Below are 16,657 nucleotides of genomic sequence, written 5' to 3'. Positions count from 1 at the left end.
AAGAAATGAGTTTTCAGTCCATGTCAAACATTTTTCAAAGTGTTCCACAATAAGGCTTAAATAAAAAATGAAAAACAAACACACATGGCTTATGCAATGGTAAGCTCTGTGATAAACCCTCATTACTTTTCCTCGTATTCTGTATCCAAAGGAAGATCTAAGAAGCACTAACTCTTGAGTTGGGTGTTACCGTCTTGGCTAACTAAACCATGAAGGTCGCTCTGAACAAACAGATGCCTGGCAGGTTGAGGGGAAGAGCAGAGGGGACCAGGGCAGGTGAAAGAGGCTACATGCTGCCACCTGAGCGCAGCTCTTCCTCAGGGGGCTTCAAAAAACAGAGGGCCACAACCCAGGCTGTGATCCCACTGGCCTGTGCCCCTGCTGCAACAGTGTCCAGCAGCACGTCTGTTTTAGCTGGAAAAAGGGAACAGGTAGGGGGAAATTCTTCCCATCTTTCACCACCTTCATCTTTACCCTGTCATAACAACCACCAACTACCATGCCAAAAAAAGGAAAATCCGGTAAAAGAAAAAAAAAAAAACAAAACAACAAAACATAACCAAGACATGAAACCAGAACAGTGGGGTGTCTGGAAAATTACATGATGAATGCATGCCGGACCAGGTAGGTTTACCCTGGTAATGATGCTGCCGCCACATGAAGACGCTGCTCCAGTGGGACAAATCGTCAGACACGATGGGCAGCCGGTTCCTCCAGGTCTTCACCACTGTCTTCATGTCATGCAGGCTGTTGTTCCTTCCCAGGTTGGTGGGCTGTAAGCCTGCGTTAATTTGAGCGGCTTCCTGAAGTTCAATGATTTGTTGGGCTGCCTAAAAGGGACCAGCGTAAGAGATTCCACAGTGAGCATTAAGATTGCAGGAGGATAACAAACCAGAGTCAGTCAGGAATCCTCACTGTGAAGAGCTCACGATTCAATTACCAAAGGAAGCGCTGTGCCTCAGATGCCACGTTTAACTTACTCCATACCTCAAACGCTACTCTCGTGGTCCCTGTCCCCATCCCCCATTTTAACGCCTCTGCTCTGTGGCTGCTGTGACACTGGGGCCTGGAGAACACCGACTCCCCCCGCCCCCCCATAACTATCCTTTTTCTGTTCCCTTTGCCACCAGCTAAGTGTGGCTCTTTGTCTACCGACGCCTAAGACCAGAACAGCCTGGTCCCCCTGCCCTCAAGCTTTACTTCCATGAACATTTGAAGCCCGGAGCCACGTCAAGGCATCTCAGAACACGGTTCTAATGATCTCTTTGGGCTGATACATGCATTTGCATCACATCCCTATAAATCTGTCCAGGTCACTACCCTTTAAACCCCAGATGTGTTGCTGGCTCCAAATTTATGGTGCCCTCTCCTTACTGGGAGGCCTTGGCCACAATTCCGAGCCTATTCAAACTCTACCTGTCAAGCTTCACCTGCTCTCCCACAGGGACTTTTCCCTTCTCTAAATCCTTGTATTTATTTTCTGTCCTACCACATGGCACTAAATCATAGACTCCCTCTTAAAATTTTGTTTCTTATGGATATGTCACCTCCCTCCAGCCTAATTCTCTTTTGAGGCAGAAAGTTTTAAATTGTTTGAATCCCCAAACACAGCACCAAGTTCAGTACTCAGTATCCTTCTGTTTCATCTTAATTTTAAAAATTTAGGAATTTATGTTTTCCAGCTATACTTCATTACATTTAAGTTTAATTCATTACATTCCAGTTTCTGAAACCTTTATCTCATCCTTCCACCAAAAGCTTACCGAAAATAGAACAATGGGATATTTGTTTTATAAGAGCTTTACTGAGGTATAATTGAAACATCATCGAAATCACCTTTTAAAGTGTACAGTTCAGTAGTTTTTAGGACAGATCTTCCTCAACTTACCATGGGGTTATGTTCCAATAAACTCATCCTAAGTGGAAAATACCTGAAGTTGAGAATGCATTTAACACACCCAACCTACCAGACATCCTAGCTTAGCCCAGCCAACTTGAATGTGCTTTAAAACATTCACACTATCTAACCCAAAGTCTATTTAATAATAAAGTGTTGACCTTCTCTTATAATTTAGTAACAACTGTACTGAAAGTGAAAAACAGAATGGTTGTATGGGTTCAGAATAGCTGTAAGCATGTGCTTGTTGACCCTCGTGACTGCATGGCCGACCAGGAGCTGAAGCTTGGTACCACTACCCAGCACCACGTGAGTATCATACCACATACGCTGGTCTGGTCAAAATTCAGTGTTCAAACTATGGTTTCTACTGAATATAGATTGTATATATATATTTTTTCACACCATCATGAAGTCAAAAAATTGTTTCACACCATCATAAAGTCAAAAAATTGTAACTCAGCGACCATGTATATTTTTCCTAGAGCTATATGACCATCAACCCTATCTAGTTATAGAAAGAAGCCCACAGGGTGGCCTCTCTCCACTCTTCCTCCCCTAGAAGGTGACAACCACTAATCTACTGTTTATCTCTATGGATTTGTCTATTCTAGACATTTCATATAAATGGAATCATACAATATGTGGCCTTCTGTGTCTTGCTTCTTCACTTAGCATACTTTCAAGGTTTACCCATGCTGTAACACATACTGGTACTTCATTCCTTTCTACTGCTGAGTAATACTCCATTGCATGAATATACCATTTTAATTTATTCATTCATCAGCTGATGGTCATTTGGAGTATTTCCACATTTTGACTATTATGACTATTAACACTATAGACATTTGTGTGCAGGTTTTTGTGGAAAGTTTTAATTTCTCTTAGATTTACACCTATGGGTGAAATTGTTGAGCCTATGGTAATTCCATGTTTAATATTTTGAGAAACTGTCAGACTGTTTCCAAAGAGCAAGCACTATTTTACCATCCTACAAGCAACATACGAGGATTCCATTTTTCTCCACATCCTCACCAATACTTGCTATTACCTTTTTCATTCTAGCTATGCTAATGTGTATAAAGTGGTATCTCATTGTGGTTATGATTTGCATTTGCCTAATGACTAATGATGTTGAGCATTTTTTTCATGTGCTTATAGGTCAGATAAAACTTTTTCAAATATTCCTGAACTGGGCTTCCCTGGTGGTGCAGTGGTTGAGAGTCCGCCTGCCGATGCAGGGGACGCAGGTTCGTGCCCCGGTCCGGGAAGATCCCACATGCCGTGGAGCAGCCGGGCCCGTGAGCCATGGCCGCTGAGCCTGCACGTCCGCAGCCTGTGCTCCGCAACGGGAGAGGCCACAACGGTGAGAGGCCCGCATACCACAAAAAAAAAAAAATTTTGAACTACTTCTATAAAGTCTGTGGTCTTTGTAGAATGTAACCACTAGAGTCTCTGCTCAGTTAGCTTACTGGTCAGCAAATGATTAGACAGAGATTTCCGTAAAGACCTGAAATGATAAGGCTCTGTGTGCCTTTTGCGGCATGCCCTCATCCCTCAGCCAGGCAATCTTCAATTCTGCCTCAGCCTTTACTTCCCACTTATACAGAGCCCCAAGGTCAGCCAGAGGTGAAAGCTTAGGATCTTCTCAAGTCTCTCCTGAGCATGTGTGCACAGGATGTATGTGTATGTGGTCTTCTACATTCCCAGGAATACGTTAAAGCTTTTCACAATGATATAGACAACTCATTTTCTAATCTTCGCTTTCCTGGGACTGGTGTTGCTACCTCAGGCAGCTGTGATATTAAACAACTGCCAGGGACTATTTCTGACAAACGCTCTCACATATGACTTTCTCTACTGAGCGAGCTCTGAGTCAGGTCAAATAGAGACAAACCCTGTGAATAGGGTTTTTCTAAGAGCTGTAGTGCTGGTTAAACAGTGCCAGCATTCTGGGGCCGGGTTCTTTTTCGGGGGTCTCTAAATCTGTACTGTCTTCCACTGGTGGCTGCTAGGCTGGTTTTCACAGCTACTATGGTTGGAAGCCGTTGGCTTTCAAGGCAGAGCTGGGGAGAGGGGTAATGGAAATAGGACAATTAAATGCCACAAACCTTGCTATTCTTACTGAAATACAGCCGTTTTTCCTTAAATGCTCCCTGGATTACTGCAAATCTTTAAATTTCAGAGTTGTGAAAGGTTGGTTTTAACAATTTCCCCCTTTGTGCCCATTGCTGCTATGAAGAAGTAAAACTTCAGAGGCCCTTATGCTGCTCTTCTGGACAACATGACAGCAGAGTCACTCCCTCTGCAACAGCGCTCAGACTCTGTGTTTCTTCCTGACTAGTGGCTGATCCAGGAGCCCAGTACTGATGTTTTCAGTAGGCCAAAGGGGTAGACACACCATCTAAAATCCCTATCATAAGTCTGGGGTCCTAGAGTCAGTTAGACAGGAATGTTGCTGTGCAAAAGCACCAAAACTTTTCCCCTCAGTGATTTTTTTTGAGGGGTGGTAGTTGAGGAGGAGCGGGGACAGACACAAGCTGTAGTTCGAAATACATTATAACTTATTAAAACATGATAAATATTTCAAAAAATTAGGCATTGTTTTAACGTTTATAGGTTTTGAAAAAAGGTACTTGTATTTAATTTTTTTAAAATAAACACTTCTCTGAGCTCATCCTTTCTACCTCCTCAAACTCCTCAGACCCTAAAATTAATAGTTACTGAATGATCAAACTGAATCGTTTCCATAAAATCATTCTTATGTCTTTGTTTTCTATAAGATTTCTCAGCTATGCTGGTTGATAGTGCTACTTGGGGGAGGAAGTCATCTCTCTAAATGCAGTCAGCTTTGTAACCAAACTAATCAACAAATAACTGAGTATCAACTGTGACCACAGCAGTGGAAGAGAAACTGCCTTTAATTTCACTTCCAAAATTCCTGAATCAGGATTGTCTGAAATACTGCATTTTATACTCTGTACTTTGAATATATAACCACACAATAATTTCTATTTATTCACAACTGTGTTATTCATAGCAATACTTAGTCATTCATCCATAATAATACTCAGTCATTCTCAATATTTCTTGCATTGACAACTTTTTCCTATGTTCATGCAATAACTTTTTTCCTAACAGCTACGACATGCAACCCATCTTTGCCCTTTTAGAGGATGTGGAAGAAAAAGTCCACTTTAAATAAAGGCTTTAGAATATCTTAATAAACTAGATTAGAGATGTTATATACCTGCAAAATAACACTACCTTAGTGCACACCTTGAGAAAAAACCAAAAATAATAGATACAAAAAGGAAAAATATCAAAACAAAGCGATTAATTGCTTCAATGAACTTCTGGTTCACTATGACAATGACAAAATAATCTAAGTATATTAATAAATAACTATATCATTTAAAAAATCTATAAAAAACTACACTATAAAAATCAATATAGCAGTTTAAGTCTCAAAACTACTCTTTCAAGAGGAAAAAAGTATGACCATTCTGCCTATAGTTTTACTCATTCAATAACACTGGGAGCTGCTCCATGCCAGGTGCCAGATAAAAGAGGACAAGAGCTGACACAGCCCTTCGTGTGTGTGTGTGTGTGCGTGTGTGTGTGTGTGTGCGTGTGTGCGTGTGCATGTGTGTGTGTGTGTGCGCGCGCGCACGCATTGGGGCTGGGAGGATGGGAAGAGGCATGTTCCATGGAGAAGGGCAGTGTGCACAAGGCGCTGTGGGGAGAGACCCTTTAGATCTGAGCCACTGAATGGTGGCTAGTGTGGCTGAACAAATTGTCAGAAATACTGAAGACGATACACAAAGGAAGAAGCCAAGGCACAGCCTATTTAACTGCAGTCTTAAGAGTCTCAAGAGGAGGAGAGACCTTTTCAGACTGAACAGTGGCATCACACTGATGGTGGTAAAGTGGGCATTAAAGAATATTCCTAAAGCAAAAATGAAAATCATCAAGATCACTCCTGTGGGACGGCTTCTGTCACCTAAATCCCTTGGAAGCACCAAAAATGAGACGCAACATTTTAGTCCTCTCTGTTTTGACTCTGGCCTTCCTTTCACCGAGGGTGAGTTTAAATGGGAAACAACAAGTGGAAGGAGTTTCCTCTCCCGTCCAGCTCAGCTTATGGACCTAAGCCTGGACAGGAGGAGCTCTGCTATGAGGGACCCACCTGAAGAAGAGGTGTGTGCACGTGGGACACCACATGGGGCAGCCGCCGCCACTCGCGGATGGCCAAGCTGCTGGCCATTTCCACCAGGCGCTCGATGAAGCTGAGCTGCTGCTCCTCAGGGTGGCAGATAGCCAGGTATCCACGGTACATGTTGACCTTCCACGCCATCTCCTTTGGACAACTTACTTCTACCTGGTTATGGAAGAATATCACATAGGAAACAATGGGTATACTTCCTCTCAGTGGAAAGAGTCAAAAAGTAAAGTCAATTTTTTGGTAGCCAGTTTGCAAAGCAATAAACAGAAATTAAGCTATAAATAGATACTCATTTTCTTTAGAGATGTCATCATGCTTTAGATTTTTTCTGGACACTCTCCTCTGCCGAATACCAATGAGTGGCCAATCTCTCTAACTATGGAGGTGCCACAGGCTCCTTGCTTTAAGGTCACTAGTAGTTCCAGAAAGGGGAAACTGATCAACACCATTATGACGGACCAGATGAAAAACGTACAAAGTCAGCCAGTGAATTTTCAAAGGATTAAATACGTGCTCATCTCCTCTCTGATAAATATCAGTAAAATTTTGAATTGTTTCCAATTCACACTGTTATCCTGGGAAATTCATCTAACTTGTTCCACATTATGTAAGGAAGCTGAAGGCAGCGATTCAGGTTTATAAGAATATGAGTGAACATTCATAAATTTTACTGTCATTTAAAAGCCGCACTTTATTATCTACTATAAAGTTTCCCCCAGATTTCTCATATCTTGGTTATCAGTTCTGATGAAGTAGACAGAGCCCAGAGCCATCACATTTCCTCCCACTGGCCCTAAGCCCAGGTAGAGGCTCCAGGTGTGCCCGGGAAAGCACCTGTGTTTGCCCACCACTTTCTAAAGAAGGCATTAGAACTCATTGCATTTTATCAGCCTTTTACAGAGTGTTTTTAAAAATGTAAATTAAAAAATTAAACTCTTTTCAAAAATAATCTCTGTGTATAAAAAAATGAAAGAACATAGAGATATTCTTAAAAGAATTTTATAGGACTTGCTGTAACAAGATCAATGAGACATTCATTGTGAAGCACCTTTGGGAAATAACAATAGAAATTACACACATCTTAGTCCCATGCTGCTCTCTGCACAAATGATGTAAGAGCAGCGATGGTAATAATAATGCGCTGACATAACACCTGGCCTTGCTTTCTGACATCTGACTTTTTCACAGCAGAGTCACATCGATGGCCCCTCTTAGTTCTCAGTAATCCAGTGATGAAGAAATTCAGGGAGACAACCTTGTGAACACATCTGCTTCCTACATGATCCTCTAAAATTACACCTAAAATCTTACATTTTCTGGACTTAAACACTATTTAAGACAGACTTTTGTCAATCACACCTGCCCTCTGTAACATTAAGAACAAAGGCCTGTCTTCTAATTTCTCCTCCACTGAAAAAAATTACCCCATTTATTAAGAACTACTACAAGCAGCCCCATCATCGCAAGACCCAGGAGGAAAAAGAAAGGTAATTTGATTTTTTTTCTTTTAAATACTGGTAAATGAGTAAATAAGTTAGTACTATCAAGACCATTTGAAATTAATTTACTGCAGATTACCCAGAGTGCTTATTAATATACTTTGAGCTTTTTCTAACCAGTAAGTGCTTTAAAATTTTGGGAAAGTAATCAAGAATTTGTGAAAGAAGAAGATCATTTGTCAGACCTATGGACAGTATGATACTGCACATATCCTGCTAAGTGAAATCTTGGAAAGGAGAAAAAGAAACCATTAGAGTGAGCTATAAATACTTATTTATAGTATAAATATTTTTACACTGAGATAAAATAAAGGAGAATGTTTATCAGAATAAAGAACAATCAACTGTAAATGCAACCTGTCAGCAAGCTATTTATTCCTGTTTACCTACATAAGTGATTGGTTATTTCTCAGAGTAACACCAGCTCCCTGCATCAGGTGAGCCATCTCCCGGGTCCCACCCTGAAAGCCCAGACCCTGGGCTCTGTGATCACTCTGTAGTTAACAGCTTGTGACTACTTCAGTTCTTCGATCTTTTGCATTTTGTTTAAAAGCAGCAGAAGTAACAAAATAAGCATGGTATCCACAATACAAGTTAAAATTTTAGGTTAATCCTTTCAAACAAAGTGGCCTACAATCTCAATGTGCTTTTGAATCTCCATATTAAGGAAGGAGAATCATTGGTGTGACTGTAAATAAACCCTTACTAGGTAAAGGGGGAAGGTGAGAACAGACAGTAGTGTAAACCCCTAAACCCCATAACACTGACACCACATAGAAAAGGTCAAAAACTGAGCAGCAGCAGCAAAGAAAAGGGGTCAAGGGAGAAAATCACAGAAGGGTACAGATGCAGGAAAAAATAAAGAGCAACAAGAATAGCTGCTTTCACAGACCACCCAAGGCTTTGATGATGGTGATGATGGTGGTGACAGTGATGATGATGATGATGATGATGACGACGACGATGACGACGACGTGGGGTTCAGACAACACAGCTGCACTGTCTGACACCATAACTTCTGATGCCCTGACACAGGCTTCCCAGTGTGAGAAAGAAAACTGCACCTCTGTGCCTGCTCTCCCATCATGCACTGAATTCCTCTGGATGGAGTTTAATTTTTGAAAATGTAGCGCTCAACCACGTTAATGGCTCAAGTTCACTTACACTGCACAATTACCACTTCTGTAATGCAAGACATGCTTTGAATGTGATACTGTTTTCATGTAACAAACTTACTAACAGCAGCTACTGTGCCAGGCCCTGGGCTTGTACAATTCACCTTTGCTATACTCACTGCTGCAGAGCTTCTGCCAACCAAGTCCACCAGTACAATTGCCTCTGTTTTTCCAAATTTCTCCAGACATTACTGTTTTCTCAGAGAATCCAAGGTCTCCACCTGATACTTTTTACTGTAACTCAATAATGAACTAATACTTAAGTTATAATTTAAGTCAAGCTCAGGAAAGATGTTAGTGATAACCCAAAATAACTCTTGCTTTCCAAGCGCTCTCTTTCATCTGTCAAAATGCCCAGCTTGCTGTGAGTGAAGGGAAATCTCCAGAGACTCACAGCTTTGGCAACAGGGTCCCACTCAGCTGTGGAGACTGTGACCTGAGCATGGATGAGTCACGGGATGGGCAGGGAGGGGTGGGGTCTCACCTGCACCAGCGCCTCCTTCATGGCGGTCCAGTTGGACACCCGCCAAGCACACTCCAGGACCAGGTAAGGGTTAATGTGACCTTTGGACTGGCCGTACTCCGTCAAGGCTTCCCACTGGTTCAGCTCCTTGGAGCACCTAGAGACCAGGGATCCAGGGCCAAAGCTCAGTGACCACACCCACAGATGGGATTTTAAGTCATTTCCATTCCACCGAAAGGAAAAAGTATTTCCCCCCCACAGAGAAGGGTGGGCTTCTGCGGGATGCTGAGGTGCCCCAGGGCAGTAAATTATGCGCGCCCCTGGAGCAGCAAGAACCGCAGCCCCTGCAGCAGAGAGCTCAGAGCTCCGGAGCCTGTGGAGAGCAGGAGTCATTCACTGTTTCTCCAACACACTCTCAATTACTCAAGACTTTAAAAGCTGTTTATAGGTTTTTGTTTGTTCTTTTCTTCACGGGGCCATAAAGAAAGCAGCAAAGTTCCCTCTTAAAAACACTCATTATGAGAAAATTTCAGAGATTCTCACTGGTTTCCTTAACTGATTCTTGAACACGTCACTGTTCAGCTTACCGAATCCAGTGGTCCTCCCAAAGCTGGTATTCTGGGAAAATAGCAGGGGATGCATTACTCCTCTCATGTTCTTTCTTGGCTTTATCCATTGCCTTTTCATATGACTCTTGTGCCTAAAAAAGTTAAACTGCTTTCAAACTGCGGTTTAACTAGAAACTTTTACATGACCATTGCTCAATTATTTAGGGCAAGTTGCATCACAGACCCAGGGGTGTCTCGTTGCTCTTCTCTAAGGTCACCCAACACCCAGAATTCTCCATTCAGAGAATAGAAGAGAGTGGAGGAGAAGGTGCATAATTCCCCACATGCAACGGAAGGAGCGGGAGGGAGACTGCCCAGTCCCCGGGTTCATTTTTCCATCCGTCAGAGATGAGAGCAGGGGCCACAGCCCGTGCCTCTGCCTCTGGAGTTTCTGTGGCTCAGTGTCCTACACGCGGCTGCGACCATACCTGCGACCCTGACCCACACTACAGTGAAAGGACGGGCACGAGGATTAAAATCTCACACTGATCACAATCTACCTACTACTTCCAACAGGATCAATGACTGTAGATAAGAAGCATCCACATTAGCAACTAACAGTAAATGAGGCAGGACTGGGCTTTAAAAGTGTTCACGTCCCATACGTATGTTTCTCTGAAATTGAGACTTTAATCTAAGAGTCTTTATGTGGATAAATAAATGCTTCAAAGAAAAACAGTAAATTTCTTATTTAGACACGAACTGACTGGAGGACACACTAAAGAACCACTATAAACGCCTTTCACCACCCATGTGACCTGGACGTCCCGCCCGACGGCACTACCTGCTCGAAGAACCCGTGCTGCTCATAGGCGATGGCCGTCGCTGTCTCCGAGTACTTGCAACGCTTCTGCCACAAGCCCGCCCACATGTCTTCCTCTTGTAACAGAGAGTAAAGCTCAGCGAGGGAATCCAGAATCTCCTGAAACACAGGTCGCAGTTTCTGAGTGCTCATGACAACTGCCTTCCCCCTGCCCCAACAAAGCAACTTCACGGTACCTAATTTAAAATCACTGGGGAGATGTTTGCTGGGACCACGAAGCCACCAGCAAAGCAAGGCGGGGCCTCACCTGCTGAGGCGGAGTGATGCTCTCCTGCTCGTAAAACTCGGCTGTTTGCTTGGGCTTAATCTGCAGGCTCAGCCCTTTCTCAAAGGCCTGGTGCTCGAGCATCAAGGTGGAGCGGAACCAGAGGTTGTGGGTCTTCCCCAGGTACTTGAGCACGCAGGGCCGGATGGGGATGGGAGGGACACACTGGGACATGGCCTCCACAAAGCAGTTGAGAGCGCTGGGCTGGCAGTCCCGCTGCACCTGGTGGCTGCCGCTGCACAGGAATGGGCTGATCTCGCCAGCCAGAGCCTGAAACCCAAGAGCAGGTTGACCTGGGTCTCGTGCAAAAATCAGCCCGTCTTTACCCTCTCACTCAGCATCTGGGATATTTTTGATAATTCACTCTTGGATAATACTAGTTTCCTCAGCCATTGAAACTTAATCAAATACTTATCAAAAGCTAAAACTATATTTTTCAAAAGAGGACTTAAAAAACAGACTCACATGCTGCTGTCTGTCAGACAGGATTTTCCACAACCTGGGGAAAAGCTGGACCCACGTCTTTTCGGCCAGCGTGGTGGAGATGTGGCACAGCTGGACGAAAGCGCTGAGCAGGGCTCCAGTCTGCAGAGAGGAAAGACCGGTGTAGCGGGCAAGGGCTGGTGCTGAAACCCCTGCCATGCGGCTGCCCCACGCGTCCCTCCCTGGTCAGGAAACGTTACTGCCCCACCTTACCACACGCTCCTCCACTTCCAAACTTTCAAAGACCTGAACAAACGTCATGCCACAGTGAAACACAGATTCTGAGCACCACAGACCCCCGGTGTGCTTAGCAGCTGAGCCAGGACCTGGGTAAGGGGCTCACCAGTGACACACCTACATTTTTAACTTTCAAGGGCATTTCGTATTACTGATTCCACCAGGCCCGAGAAGTATGAACTCAATGCTGATGCTGAAAGTGCAAACGAGAGGCACACAGGCACCATCAAAGCAGAGGCTACTGAAGACAGGAAGAGGAAACAGGAGAAGCATACACATACTAGCTAAGCTATTTGCCAACAGGTGTAATTCTGAAGAACAAATCAAGAACCATGAAAGTTCAGAGTCTCTGCAATTGACAGCGGGCAAGAGTGGGACAGGTGCCTGGAATGCACAGGGCTGAACCAGAACACCCCACAAATGGGGTCCGAGTTGGAAACCAGGGGCCCGGAGTGTATATCAAATCCACAGATGCGTTTGATTTTGTCCACAGCTCCGTGGTTTTTGAAGTATGAATTTCTTATAAACAGCCACGTTTCTGGCTGCTTGAAGCCCAGCTCCCCACGTGGCATCAAGAAGCCGGCGCTGAGGGGCTCAGGCACACACTTGCCGTCCCTCCATGGGCCCTGCTGCCCAAGACGGAGACACACACGTCACATCATGTTGTCCTTTTTACCCAACAACAGGGAATTCACTCTCATACCCACATCTCTATTAAAAATGCAAAACCCAAGGATACAAATATTCCAAGGAAAATGGAAGAAAACATTTAAGTGGAAAATACTCCTACTTGCTACTCAGGCTGCCCAGTGAGGAAGGCCATGAGGAAACGAGCCTGGCTGACCTCATGTGGCTGCTCCCCTCACCCCGGTCAGGGCGTCAGGGGCCTCCTTGCTCCAAGTCAGTGGCAGAGGCCAAAGTACTCAATGGCCACGAGTATCCACAGACCTGGCTACAGAAACGCTCACCTCGAGCAGTGAATGGGGGAGTCCATGGGTTCATGGACTGTTCAAAATGTTCAGGGGCAGGGGGAGAACCACAACTATCCCCCCAAATTTGCACAGACCTTCACTTCCCGGAGCGTATCAAGAAATTTGTCGTGTCTGTTGGTTAACATATGCAGCTGGTTTCCAATGTCCTTTTCCGAAAGTTCTTTGGTTTTGGGCGTGCTGGTCTGATCTCCAGGAGCTAGTTCAATATCTATCTCCACATCCTAAAAAACAGAAACAAACATGTAAAACCAAAAGGTCAATTGAAGAAAATCAACAGTCACAACTCCTGTAAACTTCTTGTTACACTTTTCGTAAATAAAATGTTAGTTTCTTGGAAGTTTATGATTAAATAATCTTGAATTCTAAAATAAAAAACAAGCAGATTAAACTAGACCTGACCTAGCTCTCTTTCTTACATGACACTATAAAAATGTCACCATTTTGCTTTCATATGTGGATTATGGAAAGCAAAGTTAAAAAGAAATTACAACTTTAGGGATTTCCCTGGTGGCGCAGTGGTTAAGAATCCATCTGCCAATTCAGGGGACATGGGTTCGAGCCCTGGTCCGGGAAGATCCCACATGCCGCGGAGCAACTAAGCCCGTGCGCCACAACTACTGAGCCTGCGCTCTAGAGCCCATGAGCCACAACTACTGAAGCCCACACACCTAGAGCCTGTGCTCCACAGCAAGAGAAGCCACCGCAGTGAGAAGCCTGCGCCCCGCAACAAAGAGTAGCCCCCACTCGCTGCAACTAGAGAAAGCCTGCGCGCAGCAACGAAGACCCAATGCAGCCAAAAATAAATAAATAAAATAAATAAAATGCAACATAGCTGCCTGGCTGTCTTGCTCATTCAGATTAATAATACTGTCAGGCCAATGCACAGAACCTTGCTGGCATGGTGTTTTACACAACTCATCCCCCAAAAAGAATGAACCTTATTTCTCTCTGAATTTTCTGGGAAGTCACAGTCAAAATCCAATCATCGGACTAGGCTCTAAGTCACGCTAGTGGCCATTGGTGTGCGCCCTGAAAATGCAGAAGAATCACTTCAAAGCTGGTAATTTATTTCACACGGGAGGACGACAGAAAGAGAAAAAGATTCTATCACCAAATGACCTAGTGCTTAGCAACTAAGTGAAGAAAATTCTTATTTGTAAATAAAATAAGTGGATGTCTCACATACAGAAGAGGGTACCAACTACCCCTTTTAAAGCAAAGAGGGTACCCTCCTCCTTCAACACTGATTGGCTGTCTTCTAACACCCAACACTCCAGGCAGACTGAGCTTCCAAGGGCCAACACCCTAAAGGAAACAGCTTACAGACCAACACCCTGCGTGGTGTCAGCCACTCCACACGGGGTACTGACAGTCAGCAGCACCAAGGCTCTGCCCTGCCGGTCGGGTCTGGGCGCCACAGCCGCCCCTGCCAGGACTGGGTAGAGACACAGGAGGTTCACAGTAGGTGGACCGCGGAGCCAGCTAGAGCCACAGTTCCTTCATGATAGCGTCACTTCCTGGAGCAGTGCTTTGTAATACAACACGGGCTACCCCTGACTTGGGGAGAACAATCACCAAAGAGTAAAATACCCTTTGCTCAGCAGCACAGCCCATGACAAAGTGATCTCTCTCAAAATTTAACGATGAGACAAGGTGCTTATCGATTCTGCCTTTAAAAACATCTAACTGAATGGAAATAACCCAGTGTCCATCAACAGATGAATGGATATTATTCAGTCATAAAAATGAATGAAACCTTGCCATTTGCGACAACATGGATAGGCCTTGAGGGCATTATGCTAACTGAAATCAATCGTATGATTTCAATTTTATGTGTAGAATCTAAATACACACACACAAGCTCCTAAATACAGAGAACAGACTGGAGGCTGCCAAAGGCAGAGGGTGGCAGGCAGGTGGAATGGGTCAAGGAGTCAAAAGGTACGAACTTCCAGTTATAAGATAAAGAAGTCCTGGGGATGTAACGTACAGCATGGGGACTGCAGTTAACAATGCTGTACTGCGTATTTGAAAGTTGCCCAGAGAGTAGGTCTTAAAATTCTCCTCACAAGGAAACACTTCTGTAACTACGTGTGGCGATGGATGTTGACCAGACTCACTGTGATGATCGTTTCGCAGTATATACAAATACCAAATCACTACACTGTACACCTGAGACTAACAGGATGTACGTCAATTATACCTCCACATTAAAGAAAGGAAAATATAAGTATTGAACACAGTACCACGTTCAGAGCTTTCAGGCAGAGAGAGGTCTTAACACATTGCTCTTGCCCTAAAAATATTCTAAGGCTGATACAAAATTCTCCAACAGGGACGGGAGCCCTGCGGTGGAACGGTGGCACTGTGCGCTGGGCGTTACCTCCTCCTTGGACTCGCTGTTCTCCCGCTCCCGGGGCTCCTGCTTGACGTGTGTGACCATGGCGAAGGCCGCGCGGTCGTGGCTATCGGCCAGGTTGATGACGTTGGTGATGGATGGGAGCATGGCGCCCTGGCAGCTGGTCCCGATGGGCGTGCTCTTCTCACACACGGCCAAGAGGAGCTGGAGGGGGTTTGCAGGAGAGAAGACAAACCTGGGATGCACGCCTGGTGCTCCGGTGTGTGGACCCCATTAACCCCGAGTTGCCTCGACCAGCACATGCTGATGACCCCAGTCCCCAGCTCGCTCTACACCCTCCAGCTTCGAAAGGAGTCTGGCCCTCTCTCCCAGCGGCCCCACTCAGGTACCCCTGACTCCGTGTCGAGGCGTAAACTGGGCATCTCTCTCCCTACCAGACAGGACTCCTCCCCTGTCCTCTCAGAGGCGTCTCCCAGGCAGGAGTGCAGCTGCTGTTGCTCCATCCGCCCATTTTCCCGTCTCTCTCGTCTCCCACTCACCTCACCGGGTCCTGCCGGTATCACCTCCTGAACAGCCAGGCAGCCGTCACCTCCTGCCCAGACACAGCTTCCTAACTCATCTCGACTTACTCTTCTCAAACTCATCTTATTCCACAAGCTGACATCGGCACCCCCTCCCGACACCCCCAGGGGCTTCGCACAGTCCGCAGGGGATGGTGTGAGCTCCCTAGCGGGGCACCCATGAGGTAACAGTCCCCACGTGCACGCGACACCCCCGAGACTATTCCCCGAAGCCCCGACCCGGCTCACACCACCCCCAACCCAGCCACTCTTGCATTCTTACTGAACACCCACTATGTACTGTGTGAGGCCCTGGAGATTCGTTTGTCAACTTCACAGAGACAGTGCCCCCGCCCGGTGAGGCTGGAGTGTCAGAGGGAAGGACAAGACCAACATCAACACATAACACACACACGCTCATCGTGATGATGCAGCCCAGGGAATGGGCAGGCGACAGAGGATACAAGGGCGCCTGCTTCAGTTCAGCATGGGTGTCAGGAACGTGGCATGTGTGAGAACCCGGGAGGCCAGTGAGGCTGGAGACTAACGAGCGGGGGCAGAGGGGCAGCACAGGGCTGGAGAGGGGCCAGCGAGTCGGTATCCTGGAGGTGGGGTCTTGTGCTGGGTACAAAGGCAAGGAGCGACACAGTCTGCTTTACTCTATCAGAACAAGTTTGCAACAGTAAGAACTGTGGCGGGCAGGAGAGAAGGTGGGTGAACACTAAGGACACCATTCCTGTCATCTTCGTGAGCCAGAGAGGGGAGGGAGAAAAGCGAGTGGCCTTGAACTGGTAACACCTGGCGATGGACCAGACACACAGGACGAAGGAGGCAGGACAGCAGGTTCCTAGCTGCGCCCTTCAGCCTGCCCTGTCCTCTACATGGTCCAATGTCTTTTTCGTCTTTGTCACTTCCTACCCCAGGGCTTGGCACCTAATGGCAATCGGTAAGTCTCATGAAAGAATGAAGAATAAATCAGGGAACTCTGCCCACTGTGTTGCCATTTGTGAAGTTCCAGATACTGCTATTTACAACACTAAGAAAACGTATACTCAGCACCAAAGGAAACAT

General features: G+C 45.5%; 1 protein-coding gene across 9 annotated transcripts in view; it reads right to left on the bottom strand.

The window, feature by feature from the left end:
* The window catches only part of TRRAP (transformation/transcription domain associated protein), a 110,928-nt gene that overhangs the window by 26,834 nt on the left and 67,437 nt on the right, over positions 1-16,657 (bottom strand). For 6 of the 9 annotated variants that reach the window (XM_060284046.1, XM_070043792.1, XM_070043791.1 and 3 more), the window contains 9 exons: positions 15,051-15,230; positions 12,742-12,888; positions 11,421-11,540; positions 10,938-11,225; positions 10,652-10,789; positions 9,847-9,959; positions 9,281-9,416; positions 6,087-6,278; positions 602-830 (listed from right to left, as the gene is read on the bottom strand). In XM_060284046.1, coding sequence (XP_060140029.1) covers positions 602-830; positions 6,087-6,278; positions 9,281-9,416; positions 9,847-9,959; positions 10,652-10,789; positions 10,938-11,225; positions 11,421-11,540; positions 12,742-12,888; positions 15,051-15,230 — 1,543 coding nt within the window. The remainder of the gene's footprint in view (positions 1-601; positions 831-6,086; positions 6,279-9,280; positions 9,417-9,846; positions 9,960-10,651; positions 10,790-10,937; positions 11,226-11,420; positions 11,541-12,741; positions 12,889-15,050; positions 15,231-16,657) is intronic. The other 3 variants (XM_070043790.1, XM_070043794.1, XM_070043795.1) reach the window with 1 other exon arrangement.

This window comes from Globicephala melas, chromosome 15 (genome assembly GCF_963455315.2).
Source record: "Globicephala melas chromosome 15, mGloMel1.2, whole genome shotgun sequence".
Classification (NCBI taxonomy): domain Eukaryota; kingdom Metazoa; phylum Chordata; class Mammalia; order Artiodactyla; family Delphinidae; genus Globicephala; species Globicephala melas.
The sequence above is the reverse complement of the archived record's forward strand: the minus strand, read 5'-3'. Positions and strand labels throughout refer to the sequence as shown.